Here is a 21074-nt window from a genome sequence, read left to right on the forward strand (position 1 = left end):
CTGCTCACAGCGGAGGTTATAACTGTGTCAAACAGGGACTCCGTGATTTAAAGGCAGGTTTTAGATGAAGACACAGACTCACCTGCTGTGTGCAGCTTGATTTGGGGTTTCCAGGTGATATCCAGCAGTCTGCGCTGACGGTCGATCTCTTCCTCGTACTGGACGATCGTTTTTTCAAACTCCAAGAATATTTGTTCAGCAGCAGCAGTTAGTCGCTCGTTGATGAACTCTCTCAGATACTGAACTGAAGGCATCGTTGCTGCTGCAGCTCACACAACAACACACTCTCTGCTCACAAAACGGGGCTTCCGCCTCTTCTTTGTATACTTCCGCCTGGTGTCACACAGTCAAGTTCCGGCAGAAGAGCGCACTGAGCTTTGTTCCGCCTCTGCAGCTCCTTGCGCCTGCAGATTTGAGATCGGACGTGTTCTTCATGAGAAAAATACAGAAATACACACGAACAGAGTCATGAAACAATTCTAAAACAAAACAGAAAGTAAAAAACATTATTATGTAATAACATAAATGAAAAACATGTTAACAGTTGAGCAAACCTGACACACACATGGTCTTGATGGAGTCCATCTGTTACCACGATTATTAATCAAACCTAAGATCAACCATGAAATCTATGAAACGTGTTTGAGGCCCTGAAGGTCTCCAACATTCAGTTTTTCTCATTAAGTTATTGATGAAGAAATGTTTGTAATTTGAGCTCATGAAATGCTTTTCTTAAATGTAGACTTAGTATAAACGTTTGAATGTAACCTTATAAACAGTCTGCCAACTCTGAACCTGATCTGTGCCAACCTCAAACTGTTCAGTCAACTTAATCTGATTTATAGCATCAAATCACAACAGCTGTTTTTAGGCACTTTATATTGTAAAGTCAAGACAATAATACAGAGAAAACTCAACAATCAGATGACCCACTGTGGGAAAGCACTTTGGTGACAGTGGGTTTGATGTGAGAGGAGGAAGACAGGACAAAAGAAGCGAAGAAGAAACACTCAGTGCATCATGGGAATGCCGAGGAGAATATATTATATTAGTACATTATGTGGTCTGAGTTTGTGTGAGAGTGATCCCAGTGATGAGGGTTACTCAGGCCCGGACTGGTGGTTGGTTCCAGATTTGGAACGTCCAAACCTCGCTTAACAGATAATCACACTTATGGACACGTTCTCTCCATATCAGACTGCCTTATCAACGGAGGGAAATGTACTAGACTGTGTGTGAAGCAGGCAGCGTTGGACCCAAACACAGACGCGTCGGGCAGGCAAAAAGTAAACTCAAAAGCAGCTTTACTGCTGAACACAAGGATTACAACATTAACTAATGTGGGACTACAAAACAAACCAGGCAGATTGCAGGACACACGGAGGACGGAGACGCTGACATGAATACACAGAAGGACAACGAGGACGTGAGAAGACACGAGGAACAGCTGACGTGAATTATTAACATGACGCCACAGGAGAAACATGGGCTGCGTCCCAATTCAGGGTCTGCACGCTTGAAGTACGCGCACTACGCGTACTACGTACGGTGCGTACTATGAGTACGAGAAGTGCGGAAGTGAGAGGCGTGTGAAATGGGACGGTCTAGCCTGCGTCGCGCTGTTCCGGTTGCCTAGCAACCATGATACTAACCGCGAGACACGTTACATACAGCTTTGATTGACAGAAACGAAGGAGAAAAATGTTTTGTTGGTCATTCATTTCTGTCATGACATCACTTTGATTAGCTGAGTATCTGAGGCTGAGACCACAGGACTGTAAATATGTGTGTGTGTGTGTGTGTGTGTGTGTGTGTGTGTGTGTATTACAGCAGTGAGCTTGAACTTGAAAGATTCAAGTTGCAGTTATTTATATTTCCTGTCACCTTAAATCTTCACTCAAAAGTGTATGTACATATGTCTTATACATAAGACACAAATATTGTTCCTTCAGTATGTTGGCATTACTAAATTTGGCTCAATGCTTACATACATGTGTAGAAAGCAAATGTAGGAGCTGTGGTAACTGTGTCTGATAGAATGAAGAGTCGACTGATATATGAAATATTCCTTTATTGGGTGAGAAAATCAGACCATGTCATAACTGCTGTAAGTCACACAGAATAGATATCAGAGCCTTAAACAGGCTGACGTCTGCTAAATGGGTCAAACTGGCAGAAAGTCTACAAACACATAACATCCTTATAGAATATGATGTAACACTATAGATCAACTTAGCTCTTATGACTGACTTTAATTATCCATAAATCATCACAGTCTCTGTAAGATTAAGGTCGACTATATATATCTGTAGAGGCTTTAAAACCAAGTTAGTACAAACATCACTAACGTCACATGACTTTGCCGACATGTGGTCAACAGTAATGTTTAAATGTTCTTCATTATTAAACATTTGAACATCATATTCAGTACTTACTTTTAAAAGTTTACTCTTCAGCCGTATTATTCGGCAAAACTATCCACACCCGCCGCCGCGCTATGAATTGTGGGATATATGGGCCCATGAAGTGTCCACTGGACCACGCTTCAAATTTGGGGGTGATTCTGGGAAGATGGCGGAGTGAGCGGTCCAACTTGAGGGCTCCGAGGCTTTTCCTGAAAAGAACCTTCTTTATGTTTTGACTGCAGTCAAGTAAACCGGAGTTAGAAGCAGACTAGTTACTGTATCCTTCATCTCTAGAACTCAAAACCTTCCTCCCTGTGTTTCTCTCTGTCTTTCTCAATACTTTCCATACTTCCTAGTACGCGCCGTACGTAGTACGCAAACTGCGCGGACTAGGAAGCGTGCGGTCGCTGGATTGGGACATGACGCCATGACGGGGAAACAGAATGGAACACAAAGAGGGAAACGAGACACAAGGACTCACACAAGCACACAGAGGGAATCTAACAATCAAAATCTGAACAACAACCCAGGCACTATAGTATAAACTCCAGACTAACAGAGTGGATTTGTTAGGACATAAATTATAATAATGAAAAAACACAAGAAAACTCAAAACACTGGGAGAACTGACCCAGGACCAGCAGATCATCAGCTTTGCCTCTGAGTTTATCTGGAGGAACAGTTCTCAGTGGGAAACATTTCGTCGCTCATCCAGGTGACTTCTTCAGTCTCAGCTGACTGCAGCTTTCCCCGATCTTATAAACAGCACATCAAGAAGGCCCTGAGTAAATGTGGTTATCCCAGCTGGACTTTTGTCAAAGCTGGGAAGGCGCCAAAAGAAAGCTCCAGCTGATCCAGGAGAGAAGGACAACCGCTGCCTAAGAGAAAACCTGCAGTGATCCCATATGTGTCAGAGTATCGGAGCAGCTGAGACACATTTTTTCTAAACACCAGGTCTCTGTGGCTTTCAAACCCCAAAACACGCTGTGCCAAAAACTGGTCCACGGATCGGGTCCCCGACACAAACAGAGTAACATAGTGTACGCTGTTAAGTGCAGGAGGACTGGCAGGATTTATACATCGAGGAAACCAAACAACCTCTGGCTACAACACAGCAGAGCCACCTCATCAGGACTCTGCAGTCTATGCACACCTACAGGCCAGTGGACACTCTTTCAATGATGAGGAAAAAAAACCCTGGATTAACGGAGATGTTCGCGCGGCACTGGCGGCACGGAACACCGCCTTTGCCTCCGTGAACACATCGGACTACAAACACGCACATTACCAACTCCGGAAGACGATCAAAGCAGCCAAACGTGAGTACAGGGACAGGGTGGAGCAACAGTTTGACAACCCTCGGAGTATGTGGCAGGGACTAAACACGATCGCAGACTTTAGAGGGAAAACCAGCACACCGCAGACCACGGCCTCTCTGTGTGAGGATCTAAACGTATTCTACGCTAGATTCGACACAGCGAACACCATGAGACCGGACAGTGTGCGCACCGCGGATGACGTCAGTGCGCACACTGTGTCTGAGGAGGATGTGCGGAGGTGCTTCAGGAAGGTGAACGCACGCAAAGCTACTGGTCCGGACGGGATTCCCGGCCGCGTCCTCAGGTCATGCGCGGCTCAGCTGGCTGGAGTGTTCACGCACATCTTCAACCTTTCCCTCTCTCTGTCTGTAGTCCCAGCCTGCTTCAAAATGGCCACCGTCGTCCCTGTACCCAAATCCTCCACCATCTCCTCATTGAACGACTGGCGACCTGTAGCCCTGACCCCCATCGTAAGCAAATGCTTCGAGAAGCTGGTCAGGGACTTCATCTGCTCTGCACTACCCGACTCACTGGACCCTCTACAGTTCGCATACCGCCACAACAGGTCCACTGATGATGCCATAGCCCTGACACTACACACTGCCCTGTCACACCTGGAGAAGAGAGACACGTATGTGAGAATGCTGTTTGTAGATTACAGCTCAGCATTCAATACCATCGTTCCCTCGAAGCTGGACAGGAAACTGCAGGATCTAGGACTGAGCAGCTCCCTCTGCAGCTGGATCCTTAGCTTCCTGTCTGACAGACGCCAGGTGGTCAGACTGGGCAGCATCACCTCATCCCCCATCACACTGAACACTGGTGCTCCACAGGGGTGTGTACTGAGCCCTCTCCTGTACTCACTCTACAGCTACGACTGCACAGCCACTAACAGCTCCAACATCATTGTGAAGTTTGCGGACGACACTACAGTGGTGGGTCTTATCACCAACGGTGATGAGACGGCTTACAGGGAGGAGGTCAGCGCCCTGACCCACTGGTGTCAAGACAACCATCTCACCCTCAACGTCGCAAAGACAAAGGAGTTGATAGTGGACTTCCGGAGGTGCAGAGAAGTACACACCCCCATCACCATCAACGGCGCTGCTGTGGAGAGAGTGAGCAGCTTCCGGTTCCTTGGAGTACATCTGGCTGAGGATCTTACGTGGTCAGTACACACAAACAAAACAGTGAAGAAGGCGCAGCAGCGCCTCTTCTTTCTCAGGAGACTGAAAAGATTCGGCATGAGCCCCCGCATCCTCAGGACCTTCTATCACTGTGCCATTGAGAGCATCCTCACTGGATGCATCACCACCTGGTATGGCAACAGCACCGCCTACAACTGCAAAGCTCTCCAGAGAGTAGTGCGGTGCTCTGAACGGATAATTGGAGGTGAGCTTCCCTCCCTCCAAGACATCTACAGGAAGCGCTGCCTGAGGAAAGCGGGGAGGATCATCAAGGACTCCAGTCACCCCAGCATAAACTGTTCAGACTGCTTCCATCAGGAAGGAGGTTCTGCAGCATCCGGTCCCGTACCAGCAGACTGAGAGACAGCTTCTTCCACCAGGCCATCAGACTGCTGAACACGTCATAGACACCTCAGCTTCACTACTGGAACTTTAACATTATGCACTCCACACTGTACAGTAACGCCACTGTTTTGCACATGTCTCACTCTGTATATTTTATTTTATATATTCTATTTATTGTTTACTCTATTTAATTTGTAAAATATGTGTACACACACACACACACACACACACACACACACACACACACACACACACACACACACACACACACACACACACACACACACACACGTAGAAAAATAGTTAGTATACACATCCAGAAATGCATATACTATTATATATTGTACATATATTTATTAGTCTCAGATGTAGCCATTATTGTATTTTGCACACCTCTGTTGCTTGTGAAGCTCGCACACAAGAATTTCACTCACATGTGCTGTACCAATGTACCTGCACATGTGATGTGACAATAAAAGTGATTTGATTTGATTTGGATGTAACATCCTGGACAGGGAGGAACGCTGGTTTGAGGGCGGAGTCAAGGAGGCTGTTTACGTGAAAAGGGAAAGACCATCTCTGAATGGAGGAGGGGCCTAAGGGTACATCTGTCACCATCTTACATGCTGTGATTGCAGTCATTCCCCAACTCTCTGTGAATGCGACTCATGGACACTGATCAGTGGTTGTTGATCAATGGTCATTACAATCTGCATATTGTGTGTATTTTTGATTTCTTATGTTAATGTTTAGTTTGCGTGATGTTGTCAGTTCGGTTATTTTGTATTTTTGATTACTTATGAAATAATGTTTTCTAGTTTTACTATTAGTTTGTCTTAGTTGAGTCTGAGTCTGGTTTATGTTTCTTGTGGGTCTCTGTGTTTATGAGTTGTTTCCTGTCTTCTGTCTTGTCTGTCTTGTCTTTAACGTGTGAGTTATGTCCGTGCCTTCGTCCCACTTATCTGTTTCCAGTTACCTCTCCTTGTGTTCCTGTCATGTGTTTCATGTCTACACGCTGCATTGTCTCGCCATGTTTCCTGTGTTAAACACTAACAAGGCTAAAGAGTGGTGCTGAGTGTGAAGCTGTCAGCAGGGGGAATAACACAGGGCTGTGAATGAGTCCTGTCACTGTGATCAGGCTCCTCCTTCTAATCCACCAACTTAGTGTTGATGAAGACTAAACAGAGAGATCACAGCTTCTTTATACTTGCTGTAGCTCACAGTTACTCTACACTGCAGATATGACGCCTCTGTTCATCTCAGTGCTGCTGGCTGCTATGTGCCTCGGTATGAACACAACTCTGTTTCTTTGATATCAACATTGACGTGATTCTTTAACAGCACACTGATACTGTTTGTTGGTGTTTTACAGAATGCAGAGCACAAAAAGACAACGTGCTGCAAGCAAAAGGAGAAGAGACTGCTGCTGCAGGAGGCACAGTGACACTTCACTGTCTCTATAACAGCAGTACAACAACTAATTATCTCTTCTGGTACAAACAGGATGGAAACAACAGCCCCGAATTCATCCTGAGCCGTGTTAGTGGGGATGATGGAAACACAGCAGACGAGTTCAAGGAGAGATTTTCCTCCACACTGGATTCCAGCATCAGATCAGTTCCTCTGAAGATCCAGAAGCTTCAGCTGTCTGACTCTGCTGTGTACTACTGTGCTCTGCAGCCCACAGTGACAGGAAACAGCAAAACTCTGTACAAAAACCTTTGGAGCAAAGACAACAGAATACTCCACAACATCCACTAGAGGGAGCCACACACTGTTAAACCTCTGATTCTTGTGTCATTGGACTGATGACAAAGACAACAGAGAAATGAAGCAGTAAAGATCAGAGACAGAGACAGAGCTGCTGTGGAAGCACAAAACTATTTGATTGGCTGAGCTATTAAACTGGCCCCGCCCACTGAACCTGTGCTCATCCAATGACATTATTTGTTGGTCATTGTGCTGCAGTGGAAGAACATTGTTCATATGCTGTCTGTCTGGCTTTAATAACTCCAAAGACATGTTGCTGCACCTCTTTTTGCTTCTATCTCACATTATAGGTGAGTTTAAGAACAGGGATTAAAGTTTAGTTGAAGCTGCTGCATTAAGCAGATATACAGACTGCATTTCACTACTTTTCTTCTTTCTTTTTCCAGGACTAACAGCTGGAGACTCAATCACTCCTCAACAACCTGAAGTCACTGAAACAGAAGGAGAATCTGTCAAACTCACATGTAGCTATGAGACAACATCAGAGTATGTACGCCTTCACTGGTACAGACATGATTCTGACCTTCAGGCTCCTCAGTTTATACTCTGGAAAAGAGCAAGAGGATCCACAACTCAGTATATTCCTGATAAACGATATGGATCAGAAGCATCAGATCGATCAACTAATCTGACCATAGCAGCCCTAACCCTGGCAGACACAGCTCTCTACTACTGTGCTCTACAAACACAGTGATACAAAGTGTAGAAGAGGCTGTACAAAAACCTGAACACAGATATCTGACTACTCTTCAAAGAGGAGGGAAGTGGTATTCAAAGCACAGCTTCATATCAGATGGATTCTGCTAATTCCTGTTTTATCAGAGTCACTGTGGTTACAGCTGCTAATGAAACACTGTGGGAGGATTCACATGAGCAGCAAATCCACATCAACCACAAATCAACTGCAGGAACGTTCAGACATGAAGACATTTTATTCCTTATTTAGTGATGATGTGTGTAAAAAGCATCAGAAGTCAAATACAGTAACTAGTAATAAACTCCCAACATTGTTGGTGCATTAATGATGTTTTACAGCTGAAAGATTTACTTTGTTATTCTCACATTTTCTCCAGAAGGGTTTAAACTTTTCCTTATTTTGTAAGAATCACCTCTTTGTGTGATGTCATACATACAGTTTCTCCTCTGTGTTCTGATTGGACATTTACAGCAGACGTTGTTCCATAAAAATGTGGCACAAAAAGAAAAAGCTCGCTCCCCAATAATCTTTTTTCTGGCTTTAGGAACTCTTAGAAGGTCAGTATCCTGAGATCAGAGCACGGGAAGGAAAATAGAGGTGCAAAAGCTCAGAGAGATATGAAGGCGCCAAAACGTTTAAAGCCTTGTAGGTGAGCAACAGGACCTTAAAATCAGCTTGAACCTGACAATGAACCAGTGAAGAGATTTGAGTCCTGGGGTAATGCACTCACATTTCCCAGTTTTGGTTAAAATGTGAGCAGCTGCATTTTGTACCATCTGTAAACCTCTAAAACTTTTCTTGGTAACCCAGAAAGAAGAGCGTTACAATAATCAATGTAACACAAATGCATGCATAAGAACCTGTGCGGTGTCACGTGATAAAACCTGTCTGACTTTAGCAACGTTCCTTAGGTGATAACAGGTCCTTGTTGTTTATCCACGAGTTTCTCTGTGAGTTTCCCATTACGTCGTAGCTACTCGGTGCTTGTTGGAAGTTTAGGGGTTTTTCGCTGTAAAAAGAAGTTTTCTTCCCACGCACAGCGGACACTAATGTTTTTGTCACTTTTTACAGAATCAAACTCAAAGTAAGGTCAGTACTTCCACGCTTTAAACGCTGCACGCTCATACTCTCTCTGCACTCGATATATGATCCACTGTTGATCTGCACACAGCTGTTGTCACGAACGTCGCACTCGCTTACGTCACTGTCATGAGACACTCTCGCAAAAAAAATCACGGTTTTAGTAACGCAGTAACGCAGCGCTCCTACGATAAAGTAACAGTAATCTAATTACCGTTTTTGCAATAGTAATCCCTTACTTTGCTCGTTACTTGAAAAAAGTAATCGGATTACCCAACTCTGCTAGTGACCCTCGAGCTCCCAGCTAGCTATTGAGATGGTGGGTAGCAGACGCCTCCGAAAACATCGAAGCACTTTTGCAAATATGTGATATCTTGATAAACCGAGCAGATATTTGATGTTTACACAGCTACTTTCTCGCCTGAAAATATCTTAAAAGTTTATTTTGTGACCCAGAAAGATTAATAAGAGTAATATTAAAAACTTAGTAGCGGCCGCCATTGTTGGAAACTGGAGTTTGGCTGGGCCGCGCTATGAATTCTGGGATATGGTGGGCCACAAAGGACACACCTGACCCATCCTTCGAATTCGGGGAAAAGGGGGACGCATTTTTCGGAGCCTTTGCCGCGTCGCTGTGACGTAATCGGTCTACCAATGCGGCCTCAGGAGGATGCAGCCCATGAATTTGGACACCCTCATAAACTTTTCAGAACCGAGAGACAGCATGCCATGACACCCGGCGCCATCTTTAGCGGGAAAACACTGATTAGTACCTGTACATAAAATAATCAGCTGAAAACAATTTCAGTAACATCATCTTCACTGTAGCTTTCTCTCCACTACTGCACATCAAGTGAAACACACAAAAACACTCAAAGTTAAAGACTTAAAAGATGTGCTTCCATTCAAGGTCAAGCTCTCAACCAGCCTCCACCCACAGCTTATGTCTGTAAATGTTAAATGTTCACAATCGCACGTGAAACTTATCAGGACAAAACATTTATTAGTGGAAGAAAAGAAAATATGTCAAAATGAACCACAAACCAACTGTAGGAACGTTTAAACACAAAGAAACAAGAACAGTTATTAAATAAAGTCATTTAAAATGACTCATCAGATTAAGCTTATTGGATAAAATCTGTTGGTTTTTTTTTAGCAGGTTTATCTCTTTAAGGTCAAAAATGTTACATGAAGTGATAAATATAACCAGGAACTCACACGAGCCCATCAGCTGAGTGATGCTCTCCTTCAGATACGTTTGATGGAGCTCATCACTGTTCCAGCTGTAAATCTAATTGACTCTGCTGTGAGGCCCACAGTGACAGCAAACCCACAGAGATGCTCCACTGGAGGGCGACATCATCCAGTAGGCGGGGCTCTCCTTCTGCACTGTGTTCAACCATTGTGTCAATAATAAGTGCTGCTGTGAAGAGAACAATTCTCAGACTGAATGTTGAACATCAGCTAGTTTCTCCTGTTGATTTAAACCTTGTTGTACAGATGGAACATTGGCTGTGGATTATTCTTGCTGCTCTTTTCTTTGGTGAGATACAAACATCAACATGTTTCCTCTGCTTAAATAAATGTGTGAGTCTGATTAATGGTGAGTTTTTAATCATGTTTATTGATCCATCTCTTCCTCTGCATGTTCTGTTCTTCCTCAGAGTGTAAAGGAGAAGACAAAGTGATCCAGGAACAAGGAGATGTCATTGCTGCTGAAGGAGACACAGTTACACTTGACTGCAAATACGAAACAACTTCTGCATACGCATATTTGTTCTGGTACAAACAAGAAGTTAACAAATTTCCAAAATATGTTTTAAGACGTGACACAGCATCAGAGGACAACGATCAAGAGTTCCCAAAAAACAGATTTGATGCTGAACTCAACAAGACATCCGTTCCTCTGAAGATCCAGAAGCTTCAGCTGTCTGACTCTGCTGTGTACTACTGTGCTCTGCAGCCCACAGTGACAGGAAACAGCAAAACTCTGTACAAAAACCTTTGGAGCAAAGACAACAGAATACTCCACAACATCCACTAGAGGGAGCCACACACTGTTAAACCTCTGATTCTTGTGTCATTGGACTGATGACAAAGACAACAGAGAAATGAAGCAGTAAAGATCAGAGACAGAGACAGAGCTGCTGTGGAAGCACAGAACTGTTTGATTGGCTGATCCAATTAGTCCCATCACTTCTCTCTAGTCTAAAAGAAAAGTTGATGCAAACACAAAAATCATAGGACCCTGGGATGAAATGATATCAATGATACTGTCCTCTGTGCTCCAGGCCTGGTGCCTCAACAGAAGGATTGTAGACAGTAACTGCTCAGCGGACTTACAGGCCATTCCAATTAGGTGTAGGTGCTTCTGTCTACCTTGCGAGCTCACTGCAGCCATACTTACCATTGTTTACATCACCCCTGATGCTGAGGTGAGCTCAACACTCAATCACCTCCAACTTGTTATCAGCAGCGAGAGCACTCTGTTGTTGTCGGGGACTTTCATGAGGCATGTTTGAAATCTGCACTCCCCAAATTCCACCAACATGTTGAAGGTCCTACCAGGGGACAGGACCCTGGACCACGCTTGCAGAGCCACACCCCTCTCCCACCTGGGTGTCCTGGTCCTGCTCAGTGACCCAGTGTTTTATGTTGGTTATTATTAAGTCTTTTTGTCTTATTTTGAATCTCTAGTCTTTGGTTTCTGTCTGTGTTCCCTGTCAGACATATCCCCTTGTCAACTCCGTGTCTGTGTCGTTTCCTGTTTTACTTCTGTGTCCTACATCACTGCTCTGCTTTGCGTCCATTGTCTCGTTGTGTGTTCTAATCTTTGTGAGGAGAGAAACTGGAGAGAAGCTGCAGATGTCGGCCAGGACGTGCCCGTTGTCTCTGTGTGGATACAATCCAACAGGAAAGGACTGAAAGAAACAGCTGGAATCCAGATCTTCTTGACTTTATAGTCCCACATGTCAAAAATGTTCAGGGAACAAGACAAAACGTTCACTGTGCTGGCTTTGGTTGCTCCTCTGCTGTAACTTGCTCTGATTTCTACCTGTGGGCTCCGCGGGCCAAATCTAATCATTCCAAGAACCAGAGGCAGTGGCAGCTCCAAAAGGTCCCGGGTGCCTTCTTTTACACTTCTTTGCCGTTTTGCCTCCCCCACTCACTCCTCTGGACATGACAGCTTCTGAGATTACATCTGGTCTCATCCACTGTGACATCCGATCATTGCTGCTGACGTCTATCGACCGATGTCCAGCTTATCATCCTCTCTGAGTTTATTACATACAGGACTTAAAACAAAGCTTAAACTTTGAAATCACTTCATCTCATTTTCTTCTTTTTGATGTTTTACTTCACATAATTTGCCAAGAATTCAATCACACATGAAGGTTCAGTCAGATATGAATATTTTATGGACATAAATATGATTTAATTAATTAATTTATCATGAAGTCCGTCTCACATGAACAGATCTCTTTAATTCAGTTATGTAGGAACACTCTCTCACTCTTTCACTTCAGAACGATAAATCTAACTTTCTCTGAACACTACAGACCTCAGGACGCTCTGTGCTGTTTACATTGTTTTTGTTGCTCCCTCCTCAAACACATCTGGATAATGAGCAGAGTGAACATGTTTATGTGGTTCATAGTGATGCATGTCAGAGTTTACATGGATGAATGATGCTTGGATCTGTGAATACAATGTTGTACAGCAGTCCAGCTTCCTGTGGCTTAGTTCATCAGACTTTGGACCATTTCAGATCTTAAGCTCTCATTAGAGCTCTGAAACGCTGAACTGGACCCAGTTAAACATTAAAGCTTACAGTCCCAAAGTCTGATCACAGATTTGCTTTAGTCTGCAGCAAACAGATTCATTTTATTGTTTTTGTGTTTTTGTAATAGCTGCAATTCATCCATCCACACATCATCTTCCACTTATCCGGGGCCGGGTGGCAGCAACAGCAGCCTAAGAAGAGAAGCCCAGACCTCCCCCAGCCAAGAGATACAGGCTACGTCCACACTAATGCGCTTTTGTTTTAAAACACATTGTTCACAGCCAATGTTCACATTTTGGACAGAGAGGACAGATGGTTTGAAAGAGGAGTGAAAGAAGCATCTATGTCCACTGTGAGCGACCATCTTTGAACAGAGGCGGGGTTTACGACACCAACTCTCTGCCATCTTGTGCAATACTTTTTGTAAATAGTCAACAGTGCAATAGACTCAATACTTGAAATGTGCAATTCACTTGTATTTTTATTTTTTATTCCTATTTATTCTATTTATCCCCTTTGTATATTTTATTTATATTTGTCTCTGTATTTATATATGTGTGTGTGTGATATATATATATATATATATATATAAAAATAAATAAATAACAGTTCTGTAACTGTAACTTTGGTCGTTGCTGTGCTTTTTTTGGAAATCGAATTTCCCAGAGGAACCCACCCGAGGGATTAATAAAGTTCTATCTTATCTTATCTATAATCCAGTTTTGAGATCCCTTCCCAGACGCCTTAACGCCCACTCACATCCTGGGCCATCTGACCTCAGGAATTCGCATGATAAGGTGGGGCCAGGTTTCACAATGAGCTCACCCGAAACTCTGGCTGATTGGGACCCACACCCAGTTTCCCACCTTGGGTCAGGTGATTAGAGGATCATCAGGGGGTCCTTTTGTCCCTCTGTGGGGGGAAACTCCCACTAGGTTTATATCTGGGACTCTCCACCATTTGACCTTAGAACTGAAGAAGCTTCTCGGATGAGAGGTGAAACGTCTTCAAGCAACTTAAAGAAGTCCAGACGCTTTTCTTTGCAAGCTCCTTTGACTACGATGACCTGGATGACTGAGAACCTTCACAGACATTTAAAACACATTGTTTTCTCTCCATTTTGGCCTCCTGTCCACACTGAGACGGCGTGTTCACTGATGGAAAACGCAGCGTTTTGAAAACGCTCTTGAAAACGGTGCTTTCACGCCGCAGTGTGGACAGTGAAAACGGAGACTTTCTAAAACGATGAGCCGCAGCACCAGTCCATCGGTCGATCTCCCGCTCTCTTCTCCCGTCACAAGTTACCATGGTGATGTAGCCAGGTAAAAAAGAACACGTGTGATGAAAACGTCTGACCTTTACAACAACATGTGTGACTTTTTTACATGTGCCGAAAAAACATTACGATGTCTGAAAGCTTCCCCGCATGTTTCACAACGATATGGTTTCTCGCCTGTGTGAATTCTTATGTGATCTCTTAAATGAGAGTGACATCTGAACCATTTCCCACACGTTTTGCATTGATATGGTTTCACACCTGTGTGAATTCTGGTGTGCGTCACTAAATTACGATTACTTCCAAACTTTTTCCCACATGTTTTACAAGTATATGGCTTCACATCGGAGTGCGTTCTTAGGTGCTTCTTCAAAAAGCTGCTGCATCTGAACATTTTTCCACACACTGTACAAGCGAACGGTCTCTCACCTGTGTGGATTGAATAATGATCCTTCATTTGATAATTAAACTTGAAGGTTTTTCCACAAACATCACATTTTAAAGACTTACTACTTTTATCAAAGTTACAGTGACTCTCTGACATAGCGGGATTTTCTGCATTGTTGTGACTTTTGTGTCTTTCTCTACTTGATCTTGAATCTGCGTTCTTGTTTCCTCCCAGATCTTGACTGTCAACTACAGCAAAGTTGTGAGTGAGGAGCTGCTCCCTGCCTGCTTCTGGTTCACTGTGCTCTCCTTCCTCAGCAGCAGTCACCATGAAGGTATCCGTCTCCTCCTTCAGTCCCAGCTGCTTTCCCTGCTGACTGCTGCACAGTTCCTCCTGTTCCTCTTTAATCTGTGGAGGTTCTGGTTCCTCCTGCTCCACACTGGAGCTCCTCTCCTGGTTCCAGAGCTGCTGCTCAGGGAGAACCTCCTCCTCTTCCTCACAGACCTCCTGCTGTGGGACGTCTGGAGGGACAGAAGGAGATAAGAAAAAGAAAATCATCTGAGTAACTATTACTAATAAAGTATAATAATAAAGGAGAATGGCCACAAATTCAGGCTGCGAGAGTGAATTGTCCCACTCCAGAATAAAGCTCATCAACAGAGGGACATCAGCAGTAAGGGCAGAGCGAGGATGAACTACCAGCTGCTGTAGAAAGGCTGTAATAAATATCCTGCAATGAGCTGATAAATAACCGGTGAGGTCTCAATGGATCCTAATCTGTAAGATGAGGGTTAAAAACTGAGAAGCTGAATAGTTCACTGAACTAAGTAAAAATAAGTTGCTGACAAACGTTACTAAATGGAAGCAGGTGCAACAAATCAAACGTGAGTTACATCCAACATTCTCCAGCATGTTTATAATCACATCACAGGAAACAGAACTTTTGACCTTCTCGATTCATCTCCATAATGTTCATAACTGCTGTGATCCTTTGTTCATTACGTGCTGCTGGCTTTTGGGTGGCTCTCAGCACATTCTAGCTTTAGCTTCAACCACTTTGCCTTTGTTAGCTTCTTTTAAATGACCATAGGTTTTTTTATTAAGCATGTTTTCATGGACACGCCCTAATAGCTGAACTAAGGGGAAGTTTGCATCTTCACTCACAGTGAAAAGCTTCCAAGCTAACAGCATGTTAGCATGTGACAATTTGGCTAAACCACTGTCTATGGCCAACTGCAGCCCGCGGGCCATTTTTAATTGATTAATTAAATTTATAAATAGCATAGAATAAGGCCGCACTTCAACTTTTGCTTGAGTGTATTGCACTTCTTCGTTTTAACACCAGGGGGAGCTGCTGTTGATCAAGGCAGTTGCTCCACCAAAAAGGACAATCACAGAAGAAATTTACCCCAAGTTACTAAACAGGTCAGAACCAAAGAAGCCAAAGGTAGAAAGTGAGTGCAGAAAATTTCAGACACGGTGGGAGAGTGAAGATTTCTTCAAAGAACTCAAGTGTGTCTGTTTGATCTGCACTGAGACTGTGGCAGTTATGAAAGAGGATAATGTGCGACGTCATTATGAAGCCAAACATCAGGCCTGTGCATCCGACACTGGTGCTGAGCCAGAGCAGACATTAACTCTCCCGCAGGGTCAGCAGCAGTATTTATCTCGTGCTCGAAAGGTCCAGGAAAAGGCTCCGATAGCCGCTATGAGGTCGCCCAACTCATCGCGAGACATGGCGAGCCTTTCTCAGATGGAGACCTCATAAAACACGGCCTCGTTAAAGTCACCGAAATAATGTGGAAAAAGTGCAGGACTTCAACAACGTCAGCGTGTCCAGAAATCCAGTCGTGCGACGCACTGAAGACTCGTCAGCCAACATTAAACTGCACCTGTCTGACAAAGCTGTGCTTTTGATTTTGACTCCATCGCATGTGATGAGAGCACCGACGCCACAGACGCCGCACAGCTGCTAATTGTTGCTGGGAGTGGACGAGAGCACGAGCGCCTTAGGTGAGTAAAACTATATTCCACAGTACCCGTGTGTTAGGTGCAGGTACACATGCTTCAAACATCAGTAATGCTCATCGATTCTGTCACTACTCTGCTTTTGTGCACCACTTTCTTATCTGCGTTTTCCTTGTTAACACACAGAGCACACACCGCTGTGCACAGCGCACGCAGTCAGCTGATCTCATCTGATGCACATCTGCTCCTTGATCAAGTGACATTTGTCTGGGTTTTTGGCACGAGTGGCGTCGGATCAGCACCGCAGCTGGACGGCCCGATTTACAAACCCAGCGCAGCTGATACTCACCAGAATAATCTGCTAAAATGATGCACTCCTGTTATTAAGCCCAGTTCAGTCTGTTAATGTTGATAACTGTTTCAAACGGACGTTAACAGGTGCGTTGCTGAGCCTAATAACTTAAATAACAAGCTTTATTTATTGTTTTTTCTCTGTGCTGTAAATCTTCAGTCCAAGAAGAAATCTGAGGCTGCTGTGAAAACGAGCTACCAAAGCTTTTTCTGGATAAATCAACAAAGATCCGTTTATGGAAAGATGGGATGAAGGCAGTTTTGTCTTTAATTATATTCAACAATATAACATATTTGACCACTTTTAAGTGATTTTTCTAACTTTAATACAGTAAAGTTAAGGTTATATACCTCATTTCTAGTAACTGGCCCCGCCCCTCCTATATTTTTATGTATGTTGGCGTCAGTGAAAACGTTTGGACACGCCTGGTTTAGGGCTGTTGATATAACCATATATATCGGACGACGATATAAAAACATGTCGTTTGTTTCGTGGTGTCGTAAAATAAACGCCCATTAAGTTGATTTTTAATTATGATTTTAGTGTTTCAATAGTAACCAAGTGAAAAGTGATGGAAAACCACCATCAGAGTTCAACAGTGATTCAATATCAGACTCTAACGCTGTTCCAACAGAACTGCCTGATGTTGATTTAACATTGTTTCAATGGATATGTGCTCTCCCGTCATGTCCCCTCATGTAAAATGTGCTGTTCTTCTTTAAACACAAACGTAAGTAACAGCTGATTAACATTAAAAATCTTTGAATTCGAAGGAAACCTTTCCTCCGGGAGCAGAAACAACATGCTGACACATGTGAACAGCTGAAGGCTGCTGCAGCATTGATCAAATTAGGTTTTTAATATCGATTCTCTTCCAAACCCCAGCAGTCCAGTGTTGATTTTAGGGGTCTGCAAAAATAAAATAGCAGCGTTCTAACGTCTCACCTGCTTGTTTTTACTCAATAAGCAGCGTGAGCTGTGCATACATGTATACGATTTTTATTAAGAGAGATTAAGCTTGTGTTTCCTTCATGAAGCTTATTAGACATTATGAAACAGATCAAGTGCTCAAAATACCTTTTTCATACATCTTTTTTCTTAAAGAAATCTACTACGTCACGTGTAATTTCCATTGCAAATATTAATCACAGTTCAGCAGGGATGCAGTAAAAACTCTGTGTGATGTCATCAAGTACGCTGCTGTTCAGCTGTGGAATGATCGCGCTGTTTTCTCGCACTCTCGGGAAGTCCGGACTCCCGTGTGAACTTACGAAGTCTGGACTGGCTGCACGAGTATTGAGAAACGGCCCATGAGTAAAATTCCTCCCTCAGAGGGACACTCACCTGTCCTGTGCAGCTTGATTTGGGGTTTCCAGGTGATATCCAGCAGTCTGCGCTGACGCTCCATCTCTTCCTCGTACTGCACAGGATCATTATGAACTTCAGGCTCCTCCTTCAGTCCCAGCTGCTCTCCCTGCTGACTGCTGCACAGTTCCTCCTGTTCCTCTTTAATCTGTGGAGCTTCTGGTTCCTCCTGCTCCACACTGGAGCTCCTCTCCTGGTTCCAGAGCTGCTGCTCAGGGAGAACCTCCTCCTCCTCCTCCTCCTCACAGACCTGCTGCTGTGGGACGTCTGGAGAGACAGAAGAAAGAAGTCACAACCACAGAAACATTAACAGGACTTTACAGCATGACTGCGTCGCTCGTGTGTGAGAGTAAAGCCGTCCAGTCAGCTGTAAGTCACTGATCTCAGATCTGCATTTATTCAGACGAACATCTGGAAGGTAAAGCCCCCTCAGCACAGCAGCAGCACCGCACTGCCACTACAGTTCATAAATTCAATATTAGGTGTCACTGTGCCGAGCTGCACATTAAACTCTGTGTCACTTCTTTCAGTCGCGTCCGTGACTCTGAACAACAACATGGTGGACTTTGTTGTTCTCACACGTGTGTAAATGTGACCACAGGAACCGTGCACGTGCTGTGTACCACTTTAGCTTTTATGTGACATCATCACAAAGGGCCCGGGCGACCACTCTGACGTCACTGATGGAGAAATAAAAAAGACGTATTGTTATGACGTTAACACTGAACTCTTTACAGCTCTGCAGAAGAAGAAAGGAAACCAAGGAAAAACCTTTTCAGGCTAGATTACTGAGTTTAGAAGGTGCACCTGAACGCACCATCAAACACACGTTTCACCGCCAAACAAAAAGTTTTTCAAACGATTCACAGGATTGAGTGATGGATCCAGGTCAGAGAAAAGCTCAAATCCAGGCTGATTTCAGCGCCTGCTGTTTGAATGCAGCGCAGCGCAGTCCTGTCCTCTGTTTGCTCTTTGTTAGCTCACATCAAAAAGTCCTCACAATCAGAAACGTCCCGCAGAGCTGTGATCAGGATCCTCCCTCAGAGGGACACTCACCTGTCCTGTGCAGCTTGATTTGGGGTTTCCAGGTGATATCCAGCAGTCTGCGCTGACGGTCGATCTCTTCCTCGTACTGGACGATCGTTTTTTCAAACTCCAAGAATATTTGTTCAGCAGCAGCAGTTAGTCGCTCGTTGATGAACTCTCTCAGATACTGAACTGAAGGCATCGTTGCTGCCGCGGCTCACACACTCAGCTCACACACTCGGCTCACACACAACACACCCGGGTCAGTGACCGTATTAGTGCCTTTCCTTTATTTACTTCCGCCTGTGTCACGCGGTGAGGTTCCGGCAGAGCACGAGTGTTGCCTTTAGTTCCTCTTCAAAGTGTCAGTTTGTTGCAGTAAATAAATAAAATGTTCTGAGCTGCCGTGAGAAGAGAAAACAGATCCATAAAGACCTCTGTGCAAGCTCCGTGTTTGGCTGTTTAACTTTCAACAGCAGCACGAAGCACAAACTATGCAGGATCTCCTGCAGACACACCAGCTGTCATCAGGATTTAACAGGAAACATCACATGAGAGCAAAAGCAGCTCCTCCTCCTGACTGCAGAAACCTGTCTGACTCCAGCTGTGAACATCAGACCACTCACAGCTAACTCCCAGTGAACATCACTTCCAACATTTCTCCTCTGGAAACATGGAAAAACTGTCTGTGATCTGGATCTTTGCAGCTCTCGTAGGTACGTATGTTTCTGACAGGAACACCTGAAATTCAAAGACATGTTTACAGCGTTACAGATCCAGTTTGGACTTTCTTTGAGCTCACTGTGTTTTTCCAATGATGGACATGTGACTGTGGAACAGAGCTGTAAATATAACATGTTGTTTCATCAGCAGGTAACAGCTTGGAAGATGATATTACTGCCAGCAGTGCTGAAGTGTTTTCATCAGAGGGCCGTACAGTTACTGTGTCCTGTAACTATTCAGTTCAAGCTGATAATCTCCAGTGGTATCGACAGGATCCTGGATCAGCTCCTCAGTTCCTTCTCCTCATCACTGATACGAGTGAGCCGAGTGTGCTGAGAGCAACTCCCCCAAACCCTCGACTGACTGCTGCACTGGACAAGGAGAGAAATCGAGTCAATCTGGAGATCCAGAAGCTTCAGCTGTCTGACTCTGCTGTGTACTACTGTGCTGTGAGGCCCACAGTGACAGGAAACAGCAAAACTCTGTACAAAAACCTTTGGAGCAAAGACAACAGAATACTCCACAACATCCACTAGAGGGAGCCACACACTGTTAAACCTCTGATTCTTGTGTCATTGGACTGATGACAAAGACAACAGAAACGTGACGATCCAGTTCTGGGACCAGGAGTTGCAGTTTTAACAGTCTTCCACACCAGCTTATTGTGTTTTTTTTTATATTTTTTTATTTTTAAAATTTTTTTTTCCAAAATTTAAAACAAACAAAAACAAACAACCATGCACTTCACAAAAACCACAGGTACCAAAAGCTACCAAAACATCAAACCTACTTCCAGTGGCTGCTGCACTTTAAACGGGAGTAGCTCAGACGTCAGAGAACATCCAAAAACTACAAGTTCAGGCTGTGCAGGCTTCATATCTGCCTCAGAATACCAGTCAAACATTTTAGGACAAAAGTCATGGAACAACGGACCTTCTGCCAGTCTACACCTGTCACACATTGGGGAGATAGAAGGATAAATGTTGTGCAGTCTGGCCTTAGAACAGTGTAACCGGTGGAGGATTTTAACTGAATTAACTGGTGTCTGCTGTTTATAGAGCAGGAGTGGATTTTAGACAGACACTTACTCCGCATAGATTCAGGCACCTTCATCCCCGATTTATTCTCCCAAGCCTGCCTAATCCCAGCTGTATGCACCACAGCAGAATTACCAAATAACTGTACAATTTTGGTGATATGATGTCTGGAATCAGGTCTTGAGTATTTTGTAGATGCCATGTTCTGACGGTGGAGTTGCAGAATCTTTAAATTTGGACTGGATGTAATGCCTGAACTGCAGATATCTATATAAATGTGAATGTGGCAGATTATATTTCCCTTTTAGTTGACAAAAGAAGAAAATGTGTTATCAACATACAAATCCTCAAT

General features: G+C 44.0%; 2 protein-coding genes and 1 gene segment (V, D, J or C); 1 reads left to right on the forward strand and 2 right to left on the reverse strand.

The window, feature by feature from the left end:
- The window catches only part of LOC113010313 (uncharacterized), a 141000-nt gene that overhangs the window by 2620 nt on the left and 117306 nt on the right, over positions 1-21074 (reverse strand). The window contains exon 2 of one of the 2 annotated variants that reach the window (XM_080292415.1): positions 83-262. In XM_080292415.1, coding sequence (XP_080148541.1) covers positions 83-254 — 172 coding nt within the window. In that variant the 5' untranslated portion in view covers positions 255-262. Of the gene's footprint in view, positions 1-82; positions 448-21074 lie in introns of those variants that run through there. The other variant, XM_026149345.2, reaches the window with a different exon arrangement.
- On the forward strand, positions 6498-7418 carry LOC113010357 (T cell receptor alpha variable 19-like). The segment is given in 3 exon segments: positions 6498-6543; positions 6629-6942; positions 7413-7418. Coding segments are annotated over 3 exon segments (366 nt in total).
- LOC113010277 (uncharacterized) lies at positions 13662-19247 on the reverse strand. The gene is made up of 3 exons (XM_026149287.2): positions 18993-19247; positions 17916-18203; positions 13662-14772 (listed from the first exon to the last, which is right to left on the reverse strand). Exons 1-3 carry the CDS (start codon positions 19162-19164, stop codon positions 13946-13948), a joined length of 1287 nt encoding a protein of 428 aa, XP_026005072.2. The 5' UTR covers positions 19165-19247; the 3' UTR covers positions 13662-13945.

The sequence above is a fragment of the Astatotilapia calliptera genome, chromosome 18 (genome assembly GCF_964374335.1).
Source record: "Astatotilapia calliptera chromosome 18, fAstCal68.1, whole genome shotgun sequence".
Taxonomy (NCBI): Eukaryota; Metazoa; Chordata; class Actinopteri; order Cichliformes; family Cichlidae; genus Astatotilapia; species Astatotilapia calliptera.

Coding starts and splice junctions, on each gene's coding strand:
- LOC113010277 (XM_026149287.2), bottom strand. CDS start 19,164: ATGCCTTCAGTTCAGTATCTGAGAGAGTTCATCAACGAGCGACTAACT. Junction 18,204..18,992: donor AATCAAGCTGCACAGGACAG/GTGAGTGTCCCT, acceptor CTGTCTCTCCAG/ACGTCCCACAGCAGCAGGTC. Junction 14,773..17,915: donor AATCAAGCTGCACAGGACAG/GTGAGTGTCCCT, acceptor CTGTCCCTCCAG/ACGTCCCACAGCAGGAGGTC.